Source organism: Scardinius erythrophthalmus (genome assembly GCF_964197995.2).
Source record: "Scardinius erythrophthalmus genome assembly, chromosome: 3".
NCBI classification, from domain to species: domain Eukaryota; kingdom Metazoa; phylum Chordata; class Actinopteri; order Cypriniformes; family Leuciscidae; genus Scardinius; species Scardinius erythrophthalmus.
In genome coordinates this window covers 50,521,208-50,548,869 of record NC_138223.1, presented here as the reverse complement: position 1 = coordinate 50,548,869, position 27,662 = coordinate 50,521,208, and the positions used below count along the sequence as shown (strand labels likewise).

General features: G+C 37.4%; 1 protein-coding gene and 1 long non-coding RNA gene across 2 annotated transcripts in view; one reads left to right on the top strand and one right to left on the bottom strand.

Annotated features, from left to right (window-relative positions):
- The window catches only part of LOC308687944 (B-cell receptor CD22-like), a gene marked incomplete at its 3' end in the record, with an annotated part of 80,385 nt that extends 53,945 nt beyond the window's left edge, over positions 1-26,440 (bottom strand). The window contains exons 1-4 of the mRNA XM_081360762.1: positions 26,368-26,440; positions 25,910-25,982; positions 5,484-5,834; positions 5,146-5,394 (exon numbers count right to left, since the gene is read on the bottom strand). Coding sequence (XP_081216888.1) covers positions 5,146-5,394; positions 5,484-5,834; positions 25,910-25,982; positions 26,368-26,382 — 688 coding nt within the window. The 5' untranslated portion in view covers positions 26,383-26,440. The remainder of the gene's footprint in view (positions 1-5,145; positions 5,395-5,483; positions 5,835-25,909; positions 25,983-26,367) is intronic.
- Positions 20,028-22,930, top strand: LOC308688256. Its single transcript, XR_014029859.1, has 4 exons — positions 20,028-20,308; positions 20,388-20,485; positions 20,559-20,625; positions 20,918-22,930. It is a non-coding gene; the product is annotated as an uncharacterized lncRNA (long non-coding RNA).
- Positions 26,441-27,662: the final 1,222 nt, after the last annotated feature.

The following is a 27,662-nucleotide window of genomic DNA, read 5'->3' as shown; positions in this document are numbered from 1 at the left end:
CTCCTTCAGGGAACAGGAGTTACATTAGTAACCTAGACGTTCCCCTTCAGTCGTCACTATGAGTTACGTCAGTGACTGATGAATTGGGATCCAAAGAAAAACGCCACAAACACGGTCTTCCAGCGCCTCGTGTAAACCGCCTGATCCCCCGCACCCTTGGAGAAGGAGAGGGCTTTACACAGAGAAGTCAATCACTGCTGTTCCTGCTTGTTAACGCCTACTTGTCACTGTTCTGCCATTTTCACTATGATGGTATAAATAAATTAATTAATTAAATAAGTAAATAAATAACCCTTTAACTTTGAGTTCAAAACTGAATGGTACACAGTAAATTCCCCAGTGTTAAATTAACACTGCTCAGAGCACATATGGTCCCACTCTACATGGTGTTAAAGTAACACTGAAGCAGTGTTAAAGTTAATGAGACAATTAAGTGATCAATTTAGTGATGATTGAGCATTATTGAAGACACCTGATGATAACAAGCAGAATCACTGAAGGAGAAAATCACAAATTGTAAGCCACCATTATGGTGATGGGTGTTTGCTTTAGTTGGGCTCTTGACCCTTACTGTATATTATTAACTTTAGACTTTGTTTGTCTGCTGTTATTGATTTATAACAGTCAAATGAACAAAGAAAAAGTGTGATTTGATAGTGTTGGTTATGTTCTGACATAATCATGCTGTGATCTAAAAATGAAATTTATTGAGATAGTTTGGTGTAACTTGTTAGCAGCAGCTCTGTGATTCTTCAGTATATGATTATCAGCATTTTTCTTATAATCCAATATATTTAATAAACATCGTTCTGATCACAACACTTTCAAATGTATTAATTTAGAAACACCGACATCAATAATCAGCCTGTGAATCTCAACAATGGTGACAATAATAAAGCATGTTGCAGTGGCTACCACCAATCACAACTCATGAATGGCTCCCATCATGCATTGCGGTATGAATAAATTATGATCTGAATTGTCACCATTGTTGAGATGCATAGACTGAATCTTGACGTCTGTGTGTGCCTAAAAGAAAGATCTTTATTTATTTTTTTACTTTTAAGAATTCCTTTATATTATACCTAAAATTCTGGATATTTATGCAGAATCACAGTTATGCTGTAACCAACAAGATAAATCAAAAACATAAAGTTCAAATGATGATTGTCATAACATAACCAACACCATCAGATCACTTTTTTTTCTTTGTTCATCTGGCAGTTTTAAGTCAGATACAGCAATCAAACAGAAATTAAAGTTAATAATTTAAGAGTCAAGAGCCCAACTAAAGCAAACACCCATCACCATAACGGTGGCTTACAATTTGAGATTTTCTCCTTCAGTGATTCTGCTTGTTAACATCAGGTGTCTTCAATAATGCTCAATCTTCACTCAATTAATCACTTAATTGTCTCATTAACTTTAACACTGCTTCAGTGTTACTTTAACACCATGTAGAGTGGGACCATATGTGCTCTGAGCAGTGTTAATTTAACACTGCGGACTTTACTGTGTAGAAACTTAGAAGAAGTGAATTATTTTTTTAGTCTATTTACCCGTGGAAGAATACACATATAGGATCACCACATATGGGCACCAGTCTAGCACAGGGGCTGACCACTGACCAGAGTCGCTTCTGACTCCAGAGGAGGAGATGGCGGGTGAGTTGTGACGTGATGGGAGCGTAGATCACCTTGACCGTTTATGTACGCATATCGATGTGTTGTCCGTTCGGACCAGTATGCTTGTCTTGCAGCAACAGCAGAAACCGGCGGAGAGCAAGGAATACTGTGAGCAACTTGAGACAATTGATCTGCCACTGGAGTCGAGTTTGCTCTTTCCCAGTTGACCTGAAGCCCCAGATGGCAGAGGTGTCTAAGCACCAGGTCCCTGTGTTCGCACAACTGATCTCGCGAGTGGGAAAAGATGAGCCAGTCGTTGAGATAGTTGAGGATGCGAACACAAACCTCCCGTTACAGGGAAAGGGCTGCCTCCGCGACCTTCGTAAAGACGCCGGGTGACAGGGAGGACTTTGTACTGGTATGCTCGTTCCTCGGACTCAAAGTGTAGGAACGGTCTGTGTCGAGGGAGAATTGAGACATTAAAGTATGCGTCCTTCAGGTCGATCACTACGAACCAATCTTAGGGACGAACACATTCGAAAAGGTATTTCTGTGTTAGCATTTTGATCAGAAGCTTGTGAAGGGCCGATTCAAAACACGCACATCCAAGATTTGCCGTAACCCACCACTCTTCTTGCCAACAATGAAGTCGGGGCTGTAAAACCCTGACCTCACATCGGCTGGAGAGACCGACTCGATCACGTCCTTCGCCAGGAGAAACATGAGGTCTGCAAAATCTGCATGCAGAACAGTGCCCTCTACGTTCACCACTGAGGTTAAACGGATGCCACTAAATCTGGCACTGGGAGAACTGAATCGCATGGCCGAGTCTGATTGTCCGAATGAGTCAGCATAACGGGCTGGGAAGCTCTAGCCAGGCTCCCAGCGACCGAACCAGCAGGACCAATGGGACCACAGACGTACCCGTGGTGGGGCAGCGAGGTGGAGGACAGGGACCCGTCCCAGAGTGGGGTCTAAGTGTGCAGTGCAATACTACATGGCTCCACAGTTTGCCAGGGGTGCGTGAGAAAGCATGCCGCTTGTTCTGAGACACTGCTTATAATTTATGGGGATTAAAGGGATAGTTCACTTTGAAATAAAATTTTGGTATGTTTTAGCTTACCTCAAGGGCATCCAAGATGTAGGTGTCTTTGTTTCCGCAGTAGTTTCAATTTTGATATTTTTAGGCCAAACCGTTCTTGTCTGTCAGTCATATAATGCAGGTCTATGGTCACTGTCTCAAAGAGCATGCACAGAGTCCAAATTAAAACAATTCCACATCGTCCAAATTAATCAATTCCCCATCGTAAGTACACATTGATGGCCTAAGACACGAAACGAGCGGTTTGTGTGAGAAAACGAACAGTATTTATATCGTTGTTACCTCTTGAACACAGCCGCGTCTAAATGATCTGAGGGCGCGGGCGGGTATAGAATATACACTAGATGTCGCTTGGCTACGGTTTCGTTCCAATGAACTGCAGTAGCCAAGGCGACGTCTAGTGTATATTCTATACCCGCCCGCGCCCTCAGATCATTTAGACGCGGCTGTGTTCAAGAGGTAACAACGATATAAATACTGTTTGTTTTCTCACACAAACCGCTCGTTTCGTGTCTTAGGCCATCAATGTGTACTTACTTAAAATATCAAAATTGAAACTACTGCGGAAAAAAAGACACCTACATCTTGGATGCCCTTGAGGTAAGCTAAAACATACAAAAATTTTATTTCAAAGTGAACTATCCCTTTAAAAAAGAAGAATGGGAAGATGTTTATCATTATGTGGTGGTTGTGTACACACACTGCTGATACATTTATGTTCAAACACCATGTAAAGTGAATTTTGCAAAATAGGTGCCTTTAAAAATCTTTAAAAATCTTATAATACTTCAGAGCACAGACTTACAGTACCAGTCAAAAGTTTGGAAACATTACTATTTTTAATGTTTTTGAAAGAAGTCTCTTATGCTCATCAAGCCTGCAGTTAAAAAAAAGTAATATTATGAAATATTATTACAATTTAAAATAATGGTTCTCTTTTTTAATATATTTTAAAATGTAATTTATTTTTGTGATGCAAAGCTGAATTTTCATCAGCAAGTACTCCAGTCTTTGGTGTCTTATGATCCTTCAGAAATCATTCTAATATGATGATTTGATACTCAGTTATTATCAATGATGGAAACAGTTGTGCTGTTTAATATATTTTTTTGGAATTCTTTTTTCAGGATTCATTGATGAGTAAAACGTTAACAGCGTTTATTCATAAAAACAGCATTTATTCAAAATAAAAAAAAAAATTCTAACAATATAAATCGTTACCATCACCTTTTATCAATTTAACGCATCCTTGTTGAATTAAAGTACTAATTTCTTAAAAAAAAAATAGTTATTGTTCCCAAACTTTTGAACGGTAGTGTATATTGTTACAAAAGATTTCTATTCTAAATAAATACAGTTCTTTTTAACTTTTTATTCATCAAATAATCCTGAAAAAAGTATCTCAGGTTATAAAAAAAATATTAAGCAGCACAACTGTTTCCAACATTGATCATAAATCAGTATATTAGAATGATTTCTGAAGGATCATAAGACACCAAAGACTGGAGTACTTGCTGATGAAAATTCAGCTTTGCATCACAAAAATAAATTACATTTTAAAGTATATAAAAAAAACATTATTTTAAATTGTAATAATATTTCATAATATTACTGTTTATTTATTTTTTTTTTAACTGCAGGCTTGATGAGCATAAGAGACTTCTTTCAAAAACATTAAAAATAGTAACTTTCCAAACTTTTGACTGGTACTGTAAGTCTTAAAATCTTTTTAAAGGGAACACTTCACAGATTATTGTAGATTTTTATTTTAAATTTACAAAAAGCATCAGAAGTTTAATTTTATGAAAATAATAATAACTTTTTTTTATATAGCACTTTTAAAGCAGCTTCTTAAGGCGCTTTACATAATAGAACAAGCACATTTAAAATACAACACACAGTGAAAAAAAAAAGAATGAACAAAGATAAAAAAAAGTCAAGTAAAAGCTAACCTAAAAATATGCGTTTTCAAATGAGAGAGCAAATGTAAAATTTATATTTTTATATTTTATATAAAATATATATTTTATAAAAAACATTTATCTAAAACTTCAAGAAAATCAAAGCTAAATATCTGAACAAATTTTAGAAAAAAAAAAAAATCAATGCGATTTTTTTGAGCGCAGTACCAAACTTTGCCACTAGATGACATCCAGACTCCTCTGATGACCGTATAAGGACTCTTCGATTTCCATATATGGATTAAGTGATCTTAACTACAGTCTGCATGCTTTCAAATGCTTTATAGTTTGTCAAGATTACTTTAGGTTTAGACTAAGATATTATTATTATAAATGTATAATGGCAAGTGTCCCACAGGTGTTGGATAGTCTTAAAAATAGTGGTTAAAACATTTTTATAAATCATAAATTCAGATATTTATTCTTTGTAATGTTTGTAAAGTCAGTCTCTACTCACACATGACATTGAGCTGGACAGCAGGAGAGATGTGAGTGTGTCCGTCTACAGCACAGCTATATCTGCCTGAATCCTCTCTTCTGACTGACTGCAGCAGGAGTTCATTGTTTCTGTCTCTTCTCTCAGTTAATGGCTGTGAGTTTCTGTACCAGATGAATGTTGCTCTGTCAGTCAGAGCGCAGCTGCTTTTACATCTCAGAGTGACTGAATCTCCCTCTGTCACTCTCTCAGGAGACTCCACCTGAAGATCTGAACACAACACACACATTATATCTAGTGCTGCTGTCATACACTGATTATTATTCAACATAATGCACAGAAGAAGAGATGAACCTCACCAAAGTCACCTGTGACAGTAAGAGTCACTCCTGAATCACCAGTATATCTTCCACCATCTTTATCAGTGATGATTCTGAAATAGTACATGTGTGAATCCTTCAGTGTCACATGACTCAGTCTGATGTTGCAGTTCTGCTGTTTATCTCCCAGATACTGAAGCCTCTGACTGTATTCAGGGTCCTCAGACAGATCTAGAAGCTCAACACCCTCTTGTATTGGGCCTTTTGTCCAGAACGCTTTCTCGATCTTATATCCAGTAGGGTATGTATAAGTGCATCTCATTATCACTGTTGAGTCATTTAGTGCACAGATGTGTGAAGGACTGTAACTCACACTCCAACCAGAAACCCCTGAAACACAGAATTCATCAAACTGTAAATGTTGTTTTATCTGTTATATCGGATCATGAAAACATGACAATACTTTATTACTATTTGAAAACAGCGACTCATTACAGGAAATATAAGATAAATGTGAATAAATAATCTCAGTGTGAATTACTTTAAGACAGAGGAGTGAAGAGAGAACCAAGAAATCAGCCAAAAACAACAAGCTGCACAATTACAGTTTTTCTGAATTGCTAAAACACATTTCTTGAAACCATTTCTCACTTTCTCAAAACCTTAAACACAAAAGCAAATGTTCAAAACTCATTCAGAGAATCTCTGACTCTTCTGGCAAAATCAAACAATGCTTTCAGATCTTACACACATCAGTCAATATTAGAAACACTACAGATCATTCGTTAGACACTACATGAAGAATGGAGAACACAGAATCCAAAGCAGTTACAGCAGAAATATGTATTTATATATTGTAACAAAGTAAACTAATTTTGCAATTCTGTAATAAAGTAGTACTGACACCTGACAGTGGTGAGTGAATAAATACTGTATGCACTGCAAGTCCTGTATAGTATTGCACTGAATATTGTATAGTATGGAATGTCTGTATATTCAGCATTTGCATACTGTGAAATACAGTGACCAACTGCAGAAGCCCAAAAGGTTACAGTAAAAAACTGTAAATGAAAAGCATGTTACTGTAAAGTACAGTCAGAAGAGTTGAGCAACTGCAGAATCAAGGTCAGTGAGAGAGATTTATTCTGCTTCAGCTTCACGTCTTCATGTCGGTCCGGCCGGAGAATATCATCTCTGCAGGAGAAGAGAAAAACCCTGAAGCAGATCCAGCCTTGACAACATTCTCCACACCTTCCTCTTCCTCTTCCTCTTCCTCCTCGTTCATCACCTCTTTCACACACTCTTCCTCCTCTTTCACACACTCTTCCTCCTCTTATACTCACACTCTTCCTCCTCTTATACACACACTCTTCCTCCTCTTATACACACACTCTTCCTCCTCTTACACTCATACTCTTCCTCCTCTTATACTCACACTCTTCCTCTTATACACACTCTTCCTCCTCTTATACTCACACTCTTCCTCCTCTTGTACTCATACTCTTCCTCCTTTTATACTCATACTCTTCATCCTCTTATACACACACTCTTCCTCCTCTTATACTCACTCTTCCTCCTCTTATACTCACACTCTTCCTCTTATACACACACTCTTCCTCCTCTTATACTCAAACTCTTCCTCCTCTTATACTCACACTCTTCCTCCTCTTATACTCAAACTCTTCTTCCTCTTATACTCACACTCTTCCTCCTCTTATACTCATACTCTTCCTCCTCTTATACTCACACTCTTCCTCTTATACTCATACTCTTCCTCCTCTTATACTCATACTCTTCCTCCTCTTATACACACACTCTTCCTCCTCTTATACTCACTCTTCCTCCTCTTATACTCACACTCTTCCTCTTATACACACACTCTTCCTCCTCTTATACTCAAACTCTTCCTCCTCTTATACTCACACTCTTCCTCCTCTTATACTCATACTCTTCCTCCTCTTATACTCACACTCTTCCTCTTATACTCATACTCTTCCTCCTCTTATACACACACTCTTCCTCCTCTTATACACACACTCTTCCTCCTCTTACACTCATACTCTTCCTCCTCTTACACTCACACTCTTCCTCTTATACACACTCTTCCTCCTCTTATACTCACACTCTTCCTCCTCTTGTACTCATACTCTTCCTCCTCTTATACTCATACTCTTCCTCCTCTTATACACACACTCTTCCTCCTCTTATACTCACTCTTCCTCCTCTTATACTCACACTCTTCCTCTTATACACACACTCTTCCTCCTCTTATACTCAAACTCTTCCTCCTCTTATACTCACACTCTTCCTCCTCTTATACTCAAACTCTTCTTCCTCTTATACTCACACTCTTCCTCCTCTTATACTCATACTCTTCCTCCTCTTATACTCACACTCTTCCTCTTATACTCATACTCTTCCTCCTCTTATACTCACACTCTTCCTCCTCTTATACTCATACTCTTCCTCCTCTTATACTCACACTCTTCCTCTTATACTCATACTCTTCCTCCTCTTATACTCATACTCTTCCTCCTCTTATACTCACACTCTTCCTCTTATACTCACTCTTCCTCCTCTTATACTCATACTCTTCCTCCTCTTATACTCACACTCTTCCTCTTATACTCACACTCTTCCTCCTCTTATACACACTCTTCCTCCTCTTATACTCATACTCTTCCTCCTCTTATACTCACACTTTTCCTCCTCTTATACTCATACTCTTCCTCCTCTTATACACACACTCTTCCTCCTCTTATACTCATACTCTTCCTCCTCTTATACTCACACTCTTCCTCTTATACTCACACTCTTCCTCCTCTTATACACACTCTTCCTCCTCTTATACTCATACTCTTCCTCCTCTTATACTCACACTCTTCCTCCTCTTATACTCACACTCTTCCTCCTCTTATACTCACACTCTTCCTCCTCTTATACACACACTCTTCCTCCTCTTATACTCACACTCTTCTACTCACACTCTTCCTCCTCTTATACTCACACTCTTCCTCTTATACACACACTCCTCCTCCTCTTATACTCACACTCTTCTACTCACACTCTTCCTCCTCTTATACTCACACTCTTCCTCTTATACACACACTCCTCCTCCTCTTATACTCACTCTTCCTCCTCTTATACACACACTCTTCCTCCTCTTATACTCACTCTTCCTCCTCTTATACTCACACTCTTCCTCTTATACACACACTCTTCCTCCTCTTATACTCATACTCTTCCTCCTCTTATACTCACACTCTTCCTCTTATACTCACACTCTTCCTCCTCTTATACTCACACTCTTCCTCTTATACTCACACTCTTCCTCCTCTTATACTCATACTCTTCCTCCTCTTATACTCACACTCTTCCTCTTATACTCACACTCTTCCTCCTCTTATACTCATACTCTTCCTCCTCTTATACTCACACTCTTCCTCTTACACACATACTCTTCCTCCTCTTATACTCATACTCTTCCTCCTCTTATACTCACACTCTTCCTCTTATACTCACACTCTTCCTCCTCTTATACTCATACTCTTCCTCCTCTTATACTCACACTCTTCCTCTTACACACATACTCTTCCTCCTCTTATACTCATACTCTTCCTCCTCTTATACTCACACTCTTCCTCTTATACTCACACTCTTCCTCCTCTTATACTCATACTCTTCCTCCTCTTATACTCACACTCTTCCTCTTATACTCACACTCTTCCTCCTCTTATACACACTCTTCCTCCTCTTATACTCATACTCTTCCTCCTCTTATACTCACACTTTTCCTCCTCTTATACTCACACTCTTCCTCCTCTTATACTCACACTCTTCCTCCTCTTATACTCATACTCTTCCTACTCTTATACACACACTCTTCCTCCTCTTATACTCACACTCTTCTACTCACACTCTTCCTCCTCTTATACTCACACTCTTCCTCCTCTAATACACACACTTTTCCTCCTCTTATACACATACTCTTCCTCCTCTTATACACACACTCTTCCTCCTCTTATACTCACACTCCTCCTGCTCTTATACTCACACTCTTCCTCCTCTTATACTCAAACTCTTCCTCCTCTTACACATACTCTTCCTCCTCTTATACACACACTCTTCCTCCTCTTATACTCATACTCTTCCTCCTCTTATACACACACTCTTCCTCCTCTTATACTCACACTCCTCCTGCTTTTATACTCACACTCTTCCTCCTCTTATACTCAAACTCTTCCTCCTCTTATACACATACTCTTCCTCCTCTTATACACACACTCTTCCTCCTCTTATACTCACACTCTTCCTCCTCTTATACACATACTCTTCCTCCTCTTATACAAACACTCTTCCTCCTCTTATACTCACACTCTTCCTCCTCTTATACTCACACTCTTCCTCTTATACTCACACTCTTCCTCCTCTTATACACACTCTTCCTCCTCTTATACTCATACTCTTCCTCCTCTTATACTCACACTTTTCCTCCTCTTATACTCACACTCTTCCTCCTCTTATACTCACACTCTTCCTACTCTTATACACACACTCTTCCTCCTCTTATACTCACACTCTTCTACTCACACTCTTCCTCCTCTTATACTCACACTCTTCCTCCTCTAATACACACAGTTTTCCTCCTCTTATACACATACTCTTCCTCCTCTTATACTCACACTCTTCCTCCTCTTATACTCACACTCTTCCTCCTCTTATACTCACACTCCTCCTGCTCTTATACTCACACTCTTCCTCCTCTTATACTCAAACTCTTCCTCCTCTTATACACATACTCTTCCTCCTCTTATACACACACTCTTCCTCCTCTTATACTCATACTCGTCCTCCTCTTATACTCACACTCTTCCTCCTCTTACACTCTCAGAAAATAAAGTACATAATTGTACCTTTAGGGATACAATGGCTTGCCACTGGGGCTGTACCCTCAAGGGTACAATATTGTACATATTTGTACCCTTGTGATTTGTACCTTAAGAGACCAGTCTTGTACCTGTGGTGACAATTTTGTACCTTTATTTAACTGTACAAAAATGAACCCTTCAAAAATGGTATAAAATTGGCTTTGATAGGGTACAATCGTTGACTATAATGATATATATATATATATATATATATATATATATATATATATATATATATATATATATATATATATATATATATATATAATTACACACACACTGAATTAAAATCAGAATTTATTAAATCCTTTTCATTTTCACATTTTCCAACATTTCATTTTAAACTTAATGTCTAACTGTGACATATAAATTATCATCATCTGAGTAAGTGTCATTTGCCTGAAAGTCCATTTCATCTCCTTTCATCTCGATGACGGTTAGTTCTATGCCTGCTTCTGATATTTTCTGAAGGATCTCCTCGGTTGAAAGCCCTTTAAGAACCATGAGTAACCATGCTATGACTTCTTCTCCACCGATGGCCAAAAGAAAGAAAGACCGCAAAGTGGACGTTCTTTTAAATTGAGATTCAAGCAGCCAATCAGGGCTGGCTCTACATACACTCTCAGAAAATAAAGTACATAATTGTACCTTTAGGGGTACAATGGCTTGTCACTGGGGCTGTACCCTCAAGGGTACAATATTGTACCTTAACCTTTAAAAGAAACGGTACATATATGTAACTTTTAATGCTTTTTGATCCTCAAAATGTTACATACATGTACCTTGAGGTCCAACAGCAAAAACTCCAGTGTTAATTGAACTCTCCTGGGAGTTTATTTGGCTCCAGACTCCAGACTGTTAAAATATGAGTGTTAAATTAATAATCAAGAGTGCTAAAGTTAATGAGCTTAATTAAGTGATTCATTGAGTGATGATTGAGCATTATTGAAGACACCTGATGTTAACAAGCAGAATCACCAAAGGAGAAAATATAATTTTTTAAGACACCGTTATGGTGATCAGTGTTTGCTTTAGTTGGGCTCTTGACCCTTAAATCATAAGCTTTAGATCTTGTTTGGCTGTTGTATCTGAGTTATAACTGCTAGATGAACAAAGAGAAAAGTTGATCAGGTGGCGTTGGTTATGTTTTGACATAATCATAATTTAACCTGAATCACTGAACTCATTTAGAATCTAATCTCAAGCTTAAATGTATATTGTTGATTACAGCATCACTGTGATTCTACAGCAAAAAATTTTCAGCATTTTCAATATAATCCAAAAATTATTTGTTCTGGTCAAAAGACATTGAAAATAACTTTATGAAGAAACACTGACATCAATAATCAGCCTGTGAATCTCAACAATGGTGACAATAATAAAGCATGTTGCAGTGGCTGCCACCAATCACAACTCATTAATGGCTCCCATCATGCATTGCGGTATGAATAAAATATGATCTGAATTGTTTTACTAATTTCCTTTCCCTAATTGAATATTCTGTTTGTCACCATTGTTGAGATTCATACACTGAGTCTTGATGTCTGTGTGTGCCTACAAGAAAGGTTTGTTTCATCAGATCAACTTTAAAGAAATCCTTTAGATTATTTCAAAAATTCCGGATCTTATGCTGTGGAATCACAGTGATGCTATAATCAACAATATACATTTAAGTCAGTGATTGGACTTTAAATGAGTTCAGTGAATCAGGTCAAATTATGATGATGTCAAAACATAACCAACAACACCTGATCAACTTTTCTCTTTGTTCACCTAGCCATCATAACTCATAACACTGATACACCACCATACTCTTCTTCCTCTTATACTCATACTCTTCCTCTTATACATACACTCTTCCTCCTCTTATACTCACACTCTTCCTCCTCTTATACACATACTCTTCCTCCTCTTATACATACACTCTTCCTCCTCTTATACTCACACTCTTCCTCCTCTTATACTCACACTCTTCCTCCTCTTATACTCATACTCTTCCTCCTCTTATACACACACGACACACTCCTCCTCTTATACTCATACTCTTCCTCTTATACACATCCTCTTCCTCCTCTTACACACATACTCTTCCTCCTCTTATACTCTTTCTCCTCTTATACACACACTCTTCCTCTTATAATCATACTCTTCCTCCTCTTATACTCATACTCTTCCTCCTCTTATACTCATACTCTTCCTCTTATACACATCCTCTTCCTCCTCTTACACACATACTCTTCCTCCTCTTATACTCTTCCTCCTCTTATACTCATACTCTTCCTCCTGTAACAAGGTTATTTTAGTTGTTATTTTCACTCAAAATCCTCCTTTTTCTGTTGAATTTAAATGTATCTTGTTTCTTTTATATAATTGTACGGACTATTTTGTTTTCTGAATTGAGATGTATATGATTTCCAAGATTTGTTGCACATTTGTTGAAGTGCACTGTTGCTTTAAGAGTACATACTTGTTCTGGCGCGCGCTCTGCTCGGCTTGCTCAGTTCACTTCCTGCTGAGCCGAGAGGAGGTTATCTCGTGGCTCGACGAGCCATCAAATGGTAGTATTGCTGATATTTGATATGTTTTTGCATCTAATTTGTTTCTTGATTTGTTAAACATACTTTGCAATGTGGGATTATACAAATGTATATTTGTGGCTATTGAAGATAGTATTAGCGTGGCTTATTTACTCCATTTGCCAACAGGTGCTAAGCTATTAGCTGAAGAGAGCCACGTAATACACGTTACAACATTTCTCATTTGTGCAGGTATCAGGGCTCTCAAGTTTTACCAAAAGCTTGGAGTGAGATCACATGCGGTTAGGGGAGGAGCCCTAATGGAGCCCCGCCCCCATATGTCCCCGCCCCCCAATTTGACCCATTGTTCATAATTAACCAGCCCAAATTGAAATTATAACAATTGGTAAATCTGATAAATGACAGAGCAATTCATCACATCAAATATACTCTTTAATGTTATATTTCAAAATTACAAATAACTTATACAAAAATATAACAAATTGCTCCAAACAGTTTGAAAAAACAAATCTTTTTGCATTTTGAATGTGTGTAGTCAAAATGGTATTATTATTTATTGTGTGGTGCATGGGACATTGTGAACAAATGACATATTAGAGTATTATTAAAGGAGCTGTATGTAAGAAATCTATTTCAATTAATCATAAAATTGCCCTGATGTGTCACTAGACATTAAGAAATCATGTTCATTTCAAATACTTATATCACTGACAACAGTAGTATGGCTAGGATATTGTCATTTAAAAAGTGGACTTGCAGCCCTCAACTGATGTTGATGTTGTCATTTTGTGTTTTGGCCTGAGCGCCTCCCTCCACCTATCTACCAATCACGAAGTCAGTAGTGTTTCGGGATCCGGGTTGCCAGCTTTGCTCTAACCTAACCTACCCTAATTCTAGTCGGATAAAAATGTCTAACGTTACTAAATCAAAAAGACCTCGTTATAATTCAGAAATTCGTTGTGACAAAGTCCGAAATAAAACCAGAATTTGTATAGGAGATGCTTTTGAAAGATGGAGACGGCTGAAAACGGAGAAGAATTTGAACACAGACGCCAACGTTGCTAATTTTCTCCTAGACAGGTAAGATTCATCTATGCTTGGCTAACTTGTACTGGATGTCAATGGACATTTCATATATTCATGACAGTCGAACAAAGTTATGCGTGTTCAAGCAACGTAACGTTAGCTCACATGGACGTATGCATTTGCAATGCATTATAGGAGCCCGTTTCTCTGTCATTATGCTGAGACGCTGATGAAAACATTAGCACGACCATTATGGCAATTTGAAACGTAATTGAGACAAGCCTAACTTTACCTCAGAAAAAAATATTCGTCATTCGTTCTTCACGTATATCGTGGACTAAGTTACACATGCTGCAAGTTGACCTGTATGACCATTGCTAATGTAATTTAGTTACTCTAACAATATTTTCTGATGGGACTGAAAACAACCCTGTGATAGCCATTGGTGATATTGAATTTGTCCCGTGTTATAATTTCTGTGGCAAATGTTTATTCTGTTTTTAGCCTATAATATGACAAAAACTTTAGCACTTGTAAATCAAGGTTTTTTTTTCGTATTGAAAAATAAGGAAGTATTATTTTGTTGTTTAAGTCTATATGTTTTTTTGTTTTCTTTTACTATTATCCTTTTTTTTTCTCAGATTTTTTTTGAATTGTAATTGTATTTATATGTTCAAAATAAAGAAATCAAATCAAATTAAATATCAAATCAAAAACGCTTATCTCTTCAGCTATTATGGCCCCAGCACCTCAACAATTAGTAATTTTTTAAAATAAGTAATTACTCATCAAAATATCTCTCATAAAGCATAAACACAATTAACAGAAAAAAAAAAAAACTTACTGTATACGTCTCGTCATCACTTGCCATTGGAAGCTCATTGAAGCAGCCTACGTTTCTGCTGAATCCTGCAGCTTATCTGGCAACCTCGAGTCAGGGGGGAGGGGGAGGGGATACACGGCTCTACAGTATTTTTAAAGTGATTGCAGTACCAGTTTTGTCCACAATCCTACATACGGTACCTTTAAGGTGTGTGTGTGTGTGTGTGTGTGTGTGTGTGTGTGTGTGTGTGTGTGTGTGTGTGTGTGTGTGTGTGTGTACACAAGAGTACACACTCCAGCTTATGAAATGTGTTTTGTGTTTGAAAAATACAAATGCAATGGCAATGATTAATGTATGTTTTTACAGGATATAAAATATTACCCAGAGCACTCTGCTTTAATACATGTAGCCTTAATGTAACTAGAAAGACTATTCATACAGTATAATATATAATTTAAAATAAAATAAAATAAACTAATTTAAATGTATTTAAAATAAAATGAAGAAATACATCTTCATTCCTTCCCATAGGGGAGAGTGGGGTGAGTTGTGCCAGTTTTTACTCAAAGTGACTTTAAAGTGAGGCCATGACAGTAATGCCTTCAACTTAAGGATGTACATGTATTTCAGGATGTTGTGCATCCCTGAGAATAATAACTTTGGATCTGAAATAAATAGTTTCAGAAATATAGCTTTTGGGAAAAAAGTGGTCTCATGGCACAACTTGCCCCTGGTGCGGGGTAAGTTGTGCCTTTTGGGGAAATATGTTGGGGTAAATTGTGCCAGTGCTTTCTGAAGTAAAACAGAACATTTTACTGTTATGAACCGTATGCTATATGAAAGCAAGACAAATTCAATACAAAATGACTAATTTAAGGTTTATTTAGATATTGTCACCCTGGAATACCATAGCATGCGTTTTTCCTACAATGGGCAATTGCATAGGGATTTTGTATTGAACATAACTCTGGATCACAGTGTCACAGAGACAAGGGGGCGGGCTCATTTTACTCAGACGACCAATCAGTCTCTCAGGATCATTGTGAAGCTATCAAGCTACGCCCTAGCAACCATTTAGAGCACCATAGCAACACAATATATGATATTTGTGAATCATTTCAGGTAAAAAGGCTTTGGCAATAGATGCCTGTTGACATAGCGCTGTCTGTCAATTATGTAACATAAGAATAAAGTTACTAGGCTTATTTCTAAACATCCTATTGTGACTTAGGCCACTTAAAAACTGAATAAAACTTCTCTTTATTAACATAGTGCAAACTCAAAATTGAAATCAGTGTTAGCTAAATTAAACAAATAGCAGGTAGGCCTAAGTCAAACACTGATGAGGCATGCCCATCTCCTCACTTCTCAAGATTATCCCCTGTGAGTATGTAGGTCTCTAGGTGGTCTGGATCTGGCACAACTTACCCCATGCCCTTTGGCACAAATCACCCCAGACCCACAAGTTTGAATAATTAGCATGATCCAGCAGTTAAGAGCTAACATCATGCTAACTGTATAGACTCATTGTGTAGCCTACTAAGGCACTAAAACATGTGTGAAATGTTTTCAAACTTGTCTATAATTGTTCAGACACTACAATCAAAAAACCTTAATCATAGAAAATTTACTTTGAAAGGGAAAAAACAGTTTTTTGCACTAAAATGTGCTTAACTCTCATGCCATGTATCTCTCTTCTTTGGAGGATGAGTAAAATTGATTGCTTTTCAAAATTATGTGGTCACATGACCAAATTATTCTATGGTTTTCCAGAACAAGGGGTGGAACTACTTCCCCCCCTGGCACAAATCACCCCACTCTCCCCTACCCACTATCATTCGCTTAATTTAAGAAAACGTAAGCTAGCCAAACTGAGCCAAAGCTTCTGGCCTGGTTGCCGAGTAGTTGTAGAGTTTTTGACTGCATCAATAATAATGTAAACGCAGTGGTGTGCCGTCAGAGCCAGCAGGGCCTTCTCTGCTGGCCCTGTCAAAATAGAATTTTTTTTTTCTAAAATTAAATTAATGTGTGTCTGAACATGTCTAAATTCAATTACTGTCTATCAATACGTTACAATTATATTTCCAGAAAGAATATGGTTATTTTTTTGTGAGTCTGAGCTGGATTTTATATATTTCATCTAAACGCCGTGGACCAGCACTAGAAGTATAGCTAGCCTTCCGTTGAAGCTGCCGTTTTCCAATTGATCATAACTTTGACTGACGTGTTTGATCAGCCAATCAAATTGTGATGCGTATGACAGAACGCCCCAGAGGCCCAGCAATGTGTCGACGGCTAGCCCGCGCTGATGTCATCGACATGGGTGGGCAGATACAATACATGTTTATGTACAATAACAATTTTCAGGAAAAATAACATTACGATGTCCAGAAATAAATTTCATTAGTACATTGGGTCATTTTGGGTACATTTGTCATTCTAGATCTACCAATTTTGTTAGTACCGAGAATTTCCACGTGAATAAATCCATTGATAACTATACAACTTTTGTGTTCAACGATGGCCCAGTGGTAGAACTTTAGCCAAGCGTGTCAGAGGTTCTGGGTTCGAATCCTCACTCGTATAGTTTTTTATTTTTATTTTACCGAATATGTTCATCAGTGGTTGTATATCAAGCAAGGCGTTTGTGTGCATTTTGTTTTGTAAGATTTCAACGAATAGAAAGTCTCCGCAACGGCGATAGATTGAAGCGCGCATCTGAGTGAAAACTGTGCGCGAGCCACAAGAGAACACTGTATCCGCGCCACTGATAACAGCGGCAACGAGCACTCAGCTTGGACAACACATTTCAGCGCTAGAATGCATCTTATTCAACTAACGAAAATTAATGTCCTGCTAGTTAACCGGAGATGTTTTATTTATTTGTATTACTAACTTACATCCGTGCGCGAGATGTTTCAGCTCAGCTTTTATAATGTACAGTGGTGTGCGTGTGCGCTGAGGTTGAAGATCAGCTGTCTCGTCGTTGATGTTACGCAGTGCATACAGTGCATGATTGTATTTTTTTTGGGGGGGGGTTAGATCGTTACTGAAGGCCCTGACTGAAACCCCACGGTACGCTACTGTGTAAACGATGGGCTATATATTAAATGTTGCAGCCTTAAAATGTTAGACGAGCTAACACGACGTGTGTTCGCGCGATGTTGTTGGTTACCTAGTAACCAATGCGTGAGACTTGAGAGCCCTGAGGTATGTTCTGTCATGTTGTGTACAATTTTTGTGATTATTTTTTGACATGTTTGTGTTTTGTTAGCTTTATACTAAGCAAGTTAACTCAATGTGTTTTGAAATACAAAACGGTTTGCTCAGTTCACTTCCTGCTGAGCCGAGAGGAGGTTATCTCGTGGCTCGACGAGCCATCAAATGGTGCTAAGCTATTAGCTGAAGAGAGCCACGTAATACATGTTACAACATTTCTCATTTGTGCAGAAAATAAAGACCGTGCTAACCAGCAAGAGAGTTGAAGCTTCTTTACTGAGTCCATCAACACAACGCAGAGTGGAGTCCCATCACGTGGGATTCGTTACACTCCTCTTATACTCATCCTCTTCCTCCTCTTATACTCACTCTTCCTCCTCTTATACTCATCCTCTTCCTCCTCTTATACTCACACTCTTCCTCCTCTTATACTCACACTCTTCCTCCTCTTATACTCACTCTTCCTCCTCTTATACACACACTCTTCCTCCTCTTATACTCACACTCTTCCTCCTCTTATACTCACACTCTTCCTCCTCTTATACTCACACTCTTCCTCCTCTTATACTCATCCTCTTCCTCCTCTTATACACACTCTTCCTCCTCTTATACTCACTCTTCCTCCTCTTATACACACACTCTTCCTCCTCTTATACTCACACTCTTCCTCCTCTTATACTCACACTCTTCCTCCTCTTATACTCACACTCTTCCTCCTCTTATACTCTTCCTCCTCTTATACACACACTCTTCCTCCTCTTATACACACACTCTTCCTCCTCTCCCTCTTATATTGTTTCCATCCATTATCAACATTCAGTGCAACATTTTGAGTCAATCTAGGCACTTTAAACTGTCTTGTATTTTGTACAGTTGGTTTCCTCTCATCATTGGAAATGAGTGTGAACAATTTTTTTTATTCGTTGTGTGTAAACGATGACAACTGTGTTGTAGTTGTGTTTAACTTTGTGTTTAGTGTTTTGAAACATAAGTGCATCACAGTGAGAAATGTGTTTTAATGAGTGAGAAAGTGTTCAGCGTTTGCAAAAAGAGTGCATGAGATTTGCAAACAGTGTTTTAACGACCTGAACTTGTTTAATGTTTTACAGAAAGAGTGATTTATTCGACAAATTGGTTTAGGCTATTGAGAATTTGGTTCAGAGAAGTGGGTTTAGTGTTTTAGCAATTCAGAAAAACTGTGTATTCCTGGAATATGACTAAATACATATTTAACATATATACATTCACTTACGAGAACAAGAGCAAAAGATATTCACGATCTAGTGCTAGGGCAGGGCTGCAAACTGTCACACTTTCAGCCTGAGACTCTAATCGACACGTTTCACACACTCTCACGCCACACACACATTTTCTCATGCAGAACAAAATGGCTAAACATTCATTGTGTGAGAACAGCAGAACTCGGCAAACTGCAAGCATCATCAAAACGGTCAACGCCTCTCTATGGGCAGAGGTGTAAAGTCCAGGGGTCAGAAAGTAGAAGTCCTGCCATATGTTTATTACACCCATGAACTCAGCAGCTGATTTCACTAATTAGTTCTCTCTCCTGCTGAATTAGCAAATCCAGGTGAACAAAATACTGAGGAGGACTTTTACTTTCTGAACCTGGACTTTACACCTCTGACACTGACAGACAAGACAGAGCTGGTTACTTTTAAATTCTCAGCCCTCAGATTCTGTCAATTTTATTACGAAATTAAAACAATAAATATCGTTTTGGCGTTGTAAATGTGAAGTGGCAGATCGCTGTAGCGCCTCAGTTCAAGCGGCACGTGAACCGATCATCAACGAATAAACAATAGGTAGGCTATGTTGAAAGATACAGTAAAACTTACTGAAATGTATATGCCTCTGTAGTCGCATAGATTCGAATACTCGTATATTGTTATTCATATGTTTTATTATTATTATTATGTATTGTTGGTTACCATTTATTAAGTAGGCCTATAGATGTTTATGTTAACATCACTTAATCCTGCGTATACTGGCGGGTGACGCTAGGGGGCAGTGGTGAGCCGCAGGGTGTTTCACTTTTTGACATGAAGGAGTCACACTGCCAGCTATTTCAACCTTTCAACACTGTGAAACAAAAAATAATGTATTGTTGTCTTTGTTGAATTTTCAGATTGTACAGCGTGTGACAGAAATAGAAATGATATGTTGTAATGAGACATGGTTGGGGCACTACAAGTCCCATCAGCCCTAGCGCTATATAAGGAAGTAGCGAGGTTTGTTTGCGCTCTCGCTTCCTGCTTTTGACTGACTTGTGGATGAATGGATGTCACGGCACATCTAAAACTTCAACTGATGGTAGGTAGAGAGATTGGTTTGCTCTCTCGTGTCCTCTTTGTTGCATTGATTGAGTCATGTGTGAATAATGTCGCGGCAGATTGATCACCTCAGAAGAAGAGTAGCAGACGAGCAGTTATGTTAAATGCTGGTGCAGCGTTATTAAGAGCTGAATATATGATACACACCGTGAAGGAGGTAGTAGTTTTATAATTTTATGAAATTGTTTTTAGGGTTATGTTTTAATGATTTTATTTTCTTTTGTTTTTAGTGTTTTGGCCGGATCTTTGCCTGACCGATTGTTGCCTGAGTGTCCGTCAAAATAACGGATGTTAGAGGTATTTATTGTTTAATTCGAAAGGAACTTTTGAATGTTTTATTTTATTGATGTGTTTTTTATGTTGTAAATAATTCTTTGTTGTAATTAACTGTGTTTCCCCTTACAGGGATGCACGGTTACCGTTTACTTTAGATTTAATTTTCTTTGGTTTATTTATTGTTTTTGTTGGATGTTGGACCATAATTGTATAAGGAAAATCTAGACCATAAAAGGATGGTTTTATGGTGCTGACTGGTTTGTTCTACTTGCATTACCCACTGTTAATTAATTTGTTTTTCTTTCTTTTGTAGATTTCTATTCAAACCAACAATGGCTTCTGGGTTATCCTCACTGTGTGGATGGCGGTGGTGAGGTGGCTGGGATCGTGTGGTGGTTTGGTCACTTTATTTGTGTGTCTTTCTTTTTTCTAGGTTTGCAGTGTGATTGCTGTGAGCGTTGTTGTGGTGAGAGCATTTTGAATGCCACTCTGTCTTCACGATATAGGTAACCCGTGGCTATCTGTTGGTTGATTTTTGTTTTGTTTCTTTTTTTTATTTATTATTATTTCCTTTGTGGGTATTTGCATTGACGATCTGTTACACCTTTTTAATATGCTGAATTATTTGAATAAAAATGTGCCTGTTTATTAAAGCTGTACTACTACTAATATATGATACACACCGTGAAGGAGGTAGTAGTTTTATAATTTTATGAAATTGTTTTTAGGGTTATGTTTTAATGATTTTATTTTCTTTTGTTTTTAGTGTGGGTTCAGGCCGCATCATAGCACTGAAACTGCGCTCGTTAAAATCACAAATGATTTACTCTTAGCTTCTGACCAAGGCTGTATCTCAATACTAGTTTTACTTGATCTTAGTGCTGCGTTCAATACTATAGATCACACAATACTCTTAGATCGGCTACAAAACTATACCGGTGTTCAAGGACAAGCATTAAGCTGGTTCAGATCATACCTATCTGACCGCTACCATTTTGTCTATTTAAACGGAGAAAAATCGATCATAACTCCAGTAAACTATGGAGTGCCGCAAGATCTGTGTTAGGCCCTCTATTATTCTCAATATATATGCTGCCACTTGGAAATATTATAAGGAAACATGGAATTAGTTTCCATTGTTATGCTGATGACACTCAACTATATATTTCATCACGGCCGGATGAAAACGCTAAATTATCCAAATTGACAGAGTGTGTTAAAGATATAAAAGATTGGATGACGCACAATTTTCTTTTATTAAATCCAGATAAGACAGAGGTAATACTTATCGGTTCAAAAAACCGCCCACAAAACCTCTCACAATACAACTTTAACATAGTAGGGTGTCCTGTTACTTTATCCTCTACAGTAAAAGACCTGGGTGTTATATTAGATTGTAACTTGTCTTTTGAAAATCATATTTCATATGTTACAAAAACAGCATTTTTTCACCTTAGAAATATTGCTAAATTACGTAACATGCTATCTGTCTCTGATGCAGAAAAGCTAGTTCATGCATTCATGACCTCGAGACTAGATTACTGTAATGCTTTATTAGCTGGTTGTCCTGCATCCTCAATAAACAAGCTACAGTTAGTCCAAAATGCCGCCGCTAGAGTTCTTACTAGATCAAGAAAGTTTGACCATATAACACCAATTTTATCATCACTACATTGGTTACCTATAAAGTTCCGTATTAATTACAAGGTATTGCTACTGACTTATAAAGCCCTAAACGGCTTAGCTCCAGTTTATTTAACGGATCTTCTATCGCCCTATAATCCATCGCGCTCTTTAAGATCACTAAATTCGAGGCTTCTGGTCATACCTAGGATATCCAGATCCACCAAAGGAGGGAGAGCATTTTCACATTTAGCACCAAAACTCTGGAATAGTCTTCCTGATACTGTTCGTAGCTCAGATTCGCTCTCCCAGTTTAAAACTAGATTAAAGACGCATCTCTTCAGCCAGGCATTCATATAATATTTTAATCTTACAGTTAAATCCGGTCTCTACTTCATAAACGCCAGAGGAGAACTGGCCCCCGACTGAGCCTGGGTTCTCCCAAGGTTTTTTTTTTTTCTCCATTAGGTCACCTAATGGAGTTTTTCGGTTCCTTGCCACTGTTGCCTTTGGCTTGCTCAGTTGGGGATACTTAATTTGATTAATCGATTCAACAGTGCTATTGATCTGCATTACCAAACGTGGATGTTTTACACCAGAAACAAACACTGATGTACTATTTTATTTAATACTGTGAAGCTGCTTTGATACAATCTGTATTGTGAAAAGCGCTATATAAATAAAGTTGACTTGACTTGACTTGACTACCGCCTTGCGCCTGATTATTTACCCCATGTGGGTCATTATGTTACATGTGCCACCAGAAAACACAGCCTCTTCTGTGTGTGCGACACCTCACACATAATATCGATCAATCAGTGTTTTTCAACTGTGGAAAGAAGTCAATAAAACAGCTGGAGAACAAGAATATCACATAACGTTACATAACGCTGGAGAAGCATAACATTACATTTACCTCAAGAAAGACATTTAATGACCATAGCATGTTAGTTAGCTAGAAATATTAGCTATAGAGACCATTTGCTACATATGTGCACTACATTAGCCTACATATTTATTATATTTTTACCTATATCACTACAATATTATAATCTTGTTATTATAATAAAAACACATTATATTTAATTAGAGTTATTTTTAATCTTTAATAATAATAATAGCTGACAGGGCTCTCTATGTTTACAGCATTGTATGCGTTTTTTTTTCCTTGAGAAAAATTAACATGTATCTATTGTAACTAATATTTATCAAAATTAATCGATATAGAATCAAGATCAAAATCAAATCACAAGAATTGAATTCGTGAAAGAGAATGAAATAATTGAAATCGCGAAATTTGTGTCAAGCAATAATAATAATAATGATAAAAACAGTAGCCTACCTGTCATTGTACCATGTAAACATTTTAACATGTTGTCACAAAAAACTTCTGTTATTTTGAATAATACAATTCCATTTAGTTACCAAAATGTTTTGCCAATCACAATAAACTTATTGTGATGCAAGTTTTTTTTTTTACACCCCATCAATCCCCCCTTCCATAATTCTCCCTTTAAACTAAACTCAAAAGTTGCCAGAAGAATGTACAAAAAGCAGGAGTAAATGTACAGAGACAGAGGAGTGAAGAGAGAACCAAGAAATCAGCCACAAACAACATGACACACTCTCAAATAATGAAATTAATTTAAAAAAATAAGACGAAGAAAATAATCAAAGTTGATTTATTAAATACCCAATGACATCAAAATATTAGTTTTGTGGCTTTTCAAATCAAACAAAATGTATTTATATAGCACAATTCATACATCAAAGCAATTCAATGTGCTTTTCAAAGAAAAATAATAAAGAAACAAATAAAAACATCATAATAATAATACAAGATACACAGACACAAGAAAGAATAAAAAGATTTAAAAGATGGGATAAGAAAAGACATAAGAGGCTGTAAGGCTGAGCAGTATAGAGCTCCGGACGTCACGTGACCTATTCTGTTTACACCGCCATTTTGGCAGTAAAGAGGCCGTAGGAGACGAGCGTGAACGGATGACGGCAGCATGAGTTTTAAGGCAACAGAGTTCACTGCGCACTTTAATTAAAAAGATATAGACCTGTACATAGCAAAATTTAATAGATTAAACATAACAGATCCCTATAATGCCCCCGGGGTGCTTTTCATGTGTATTATTAATAAAGGAACTTATAACGTTAGCTTTCCTGAACTGCAGTATCAACGTTATATAACTAACGTTACTTCATTAACTTTCCCTCGTCCTATTCCGGAGACTCTTTAAAGGCCTACAAAAGCCTGGAGGGTACAAATGGACACAATCAAACGTTGTTATCAATATACAATTTTGGAGTAACGTTATACCAGCTTAAACCTGCTCTGTCGTCATTGGAAAGGCAAGTCAACTGTGTTGTTATCGACGCTAGCTGTCCTTGTTTGTTGGTAGCAAGGATAGCAATATCACTGTGAGAACAGTAGACTCAGTATGAAATCTTAATCCTTTAATGCCAATTTTTTTCCAGACATGAAAATATACGAATGATGTGTCATAGTTGCCCATTGAAATAATCTTTTTTTTTTTAAATGTTTATGGACAGTGTGTGAAAATTTGTGTTTATGTCCAATCATAAACCGGTGGGATAATGTATCGGGTATATATATATATATATATATATATATATATATATATATATATATATATAAACTGATATTAGTTTACACATTATCCCACCGGTCACAATTGTGACTGAACATAAAACACATTTTTTCACACACTTTCCATAAGCATTTAAAATGCTTTTAAATGCTTTCCTCCACCTGTTCCTCCACCAGCAGCTGTCCACCATGTTGAAATAGTAATTGTTTTGAATTATTATTCGACCCGACCGCTATCGATAACGCAAAAGCCGCTCTGGCGCTCTCCTGGTTGACTGAGTTTAGATTGCATGACGTCAGCCTCCGGAGCTCTATAGCTAGGTTTAAGAGCTCAATCATAATCACGTGAAAAAAGAAATGTTTTTAACTTGGATTTAAAAATCAACACATTTGGGGCGCATCTAAGATCTTCTGGTAATTTGTTCCAGTCGTGTACAGCAGAGATGCTAAACGCAGCTTCTCCATGTTTCGTTCTAACTCTTTGCTCCACTAGCTGAAATGTACTCAGGTCCTAAGCAATTCAGCGCTTTATATTACTTTAAAAACTATTCTATAACTGATTGGGAGCCAATGTAAAGTTTTTAGAACCGGAGTGATGTGTTCTATCAGTCCCGGTTAATAATCTAGCAGCAGCTGGAGCTGCTTTACAGTCTTTTTTGGAAGTCCGGTTAATAGTCCTTTTAGTTCTTATCTATCAGCTCAGAGCTCATTTATGCTAGTGAACTCCTTTGACATGATACATATTTAACATGTACACATTCACTTCTGAGAACTTGAGCCAAACATATTCATGATCTGCTGCTAAAGTGATTCTTTTCCAATCAAATGCTCTGAACTTTGAGAAAGTCCCTCCCCCTAAACAATGTGACACTGACTAGCAAGAAGCAAAAGACTGTTGGACATTTCTAAAAGGAACGGGCGTTTGACAAGTTCAACACAAACTTCCTGTTTCAGAGAGAAATATGTGAGAACAGGACAGAAGAAAGTGCAGATCAGCCGCTCATGAGGCCTTAAATAAAACATCAGAGTGTTTCTAATGTGAATGTTAGAGAGACTCACCGTGAATCATGAGCAGAAAGAAGATCAGAGGAAGAGGAGGAGCCATTCTGACCAACATCAGCATAACATATATCTATAATACAGCATTCAATTCATTTCACATTTATTTATATAGCGCTTTTCAAAATGCATATCGTTTCACAGCAGCTTTACAGAAAATACACGAGTCCACATTACAATTTAGAGTGATCTGTTATCAGAGGAAACTAAGTTATGCATTTCAGAAATGTACATATACAAAATCACAGTTAGCTAAACAATTATTAATTTAAACAATGTAATAATTTAAGGCAGAAACATTGAGCTCATTGAAGTAATGAATACTTAATTTAATATATTCATCATTTAAACAAGTACTATGTAAATCACCCTATTCTTAACATTTCTCATGTAAAGACACGTATGTTATATGGGCAATAATCATCAGTTTCATTTAAGCAAGAGTGTGTTTGTCTTACCGTGTTGAAGCTCATCAGATCAACAGCAACCAAATGACTGACTGTTTTAACACAAGCTATTTAGCTTTACAGTGAAGGACTGTGTGTGATTAACACTGTTTATTAACGAACGCCCATCAACGGAAATATCACTGTCCCTCCCTCAACAAGAGAACAACATTACTGAACTAAACCTACTTAAAGAAAAACTATGATCTTTTTCTGTAAGTTGAAGATGAATAATTGTGAAGATGAATGAAGATGAATGATAGTGATTTACAGGTGAGGCTCATCAAGGTTGATGTCAGTCACAGGAGATGTGACCTCTGGTGGCAGTTTGAGGGATTGAACGAGCACATATGAGACGAGATGTGTCTGACTGCAGAACTATATACGTGACAGCAGTTTCAGGCCAGCAGCTTCAGACCGGACGTTAGGAGCTGACGATCACCTAAAGCCTGCTTTATACCAGAGATGGTCTTATTACTGGGAGATACCAGGATCTGTGGCTCTACCATTGTAAAGTGTAAGAGCTGACTTTTATCTTGTGTTCCTTGATAACCAATCGCATTACAGCCTTGACGTCATTGAGGCTGTGTCTGAAATCGCCCCCTATACCCTTAAATAGGGCATTATTTGAGAAAACAGCCATTTGTAGTGGTGTCTGAAACCATAGTGGACGTTATCGAGTTCCCTCATTCAATCCCACAATGCACCGCAATAACAATTGCACAACAGATATACTGTACACTCAACGGCTAGAGAATACCCACAATGCACTGTGAGAGTCATTTGCCAAATGAATTCCTGCATCTGAACAGAAGATGGCGCCGCAACTGAATCATCCATCCATCCATTTTCCAAACCGCTGGTCCAATGTCGCTACAGCGTAATATAAAACAGGTATTAATTCCTTTTTTATTGATAATTAAATTGTTAAATTAAGGTTTATACATGCTAGTTTCCATGACAGAGTTCAAGGTGAATCTTTTCATTTCTACTGGAGCAAACATGTTGAAGATTAGCCGATGGGCTGTCGATTCATTAAGGCGAGACACTACAGGTGAATAGGGTAAAATTTTAAAATAATAGATATCACCATGAAACTTCCTCAGTTGATTACTTACACAAGTATATATATAAAAAAATTACAAGTTTTAGAAATTTGTATGTTTAATTATGCAAATTAGGCATTATCTCATTAAAAATGCACGATTTTGCATATATTTTCAGTAGATAGATCTGAACATATGATAAAGCCAGGTGCAAATTTCTTTTTTCATTTTGTTTACACACAAGATGAAAATAAAAACTCA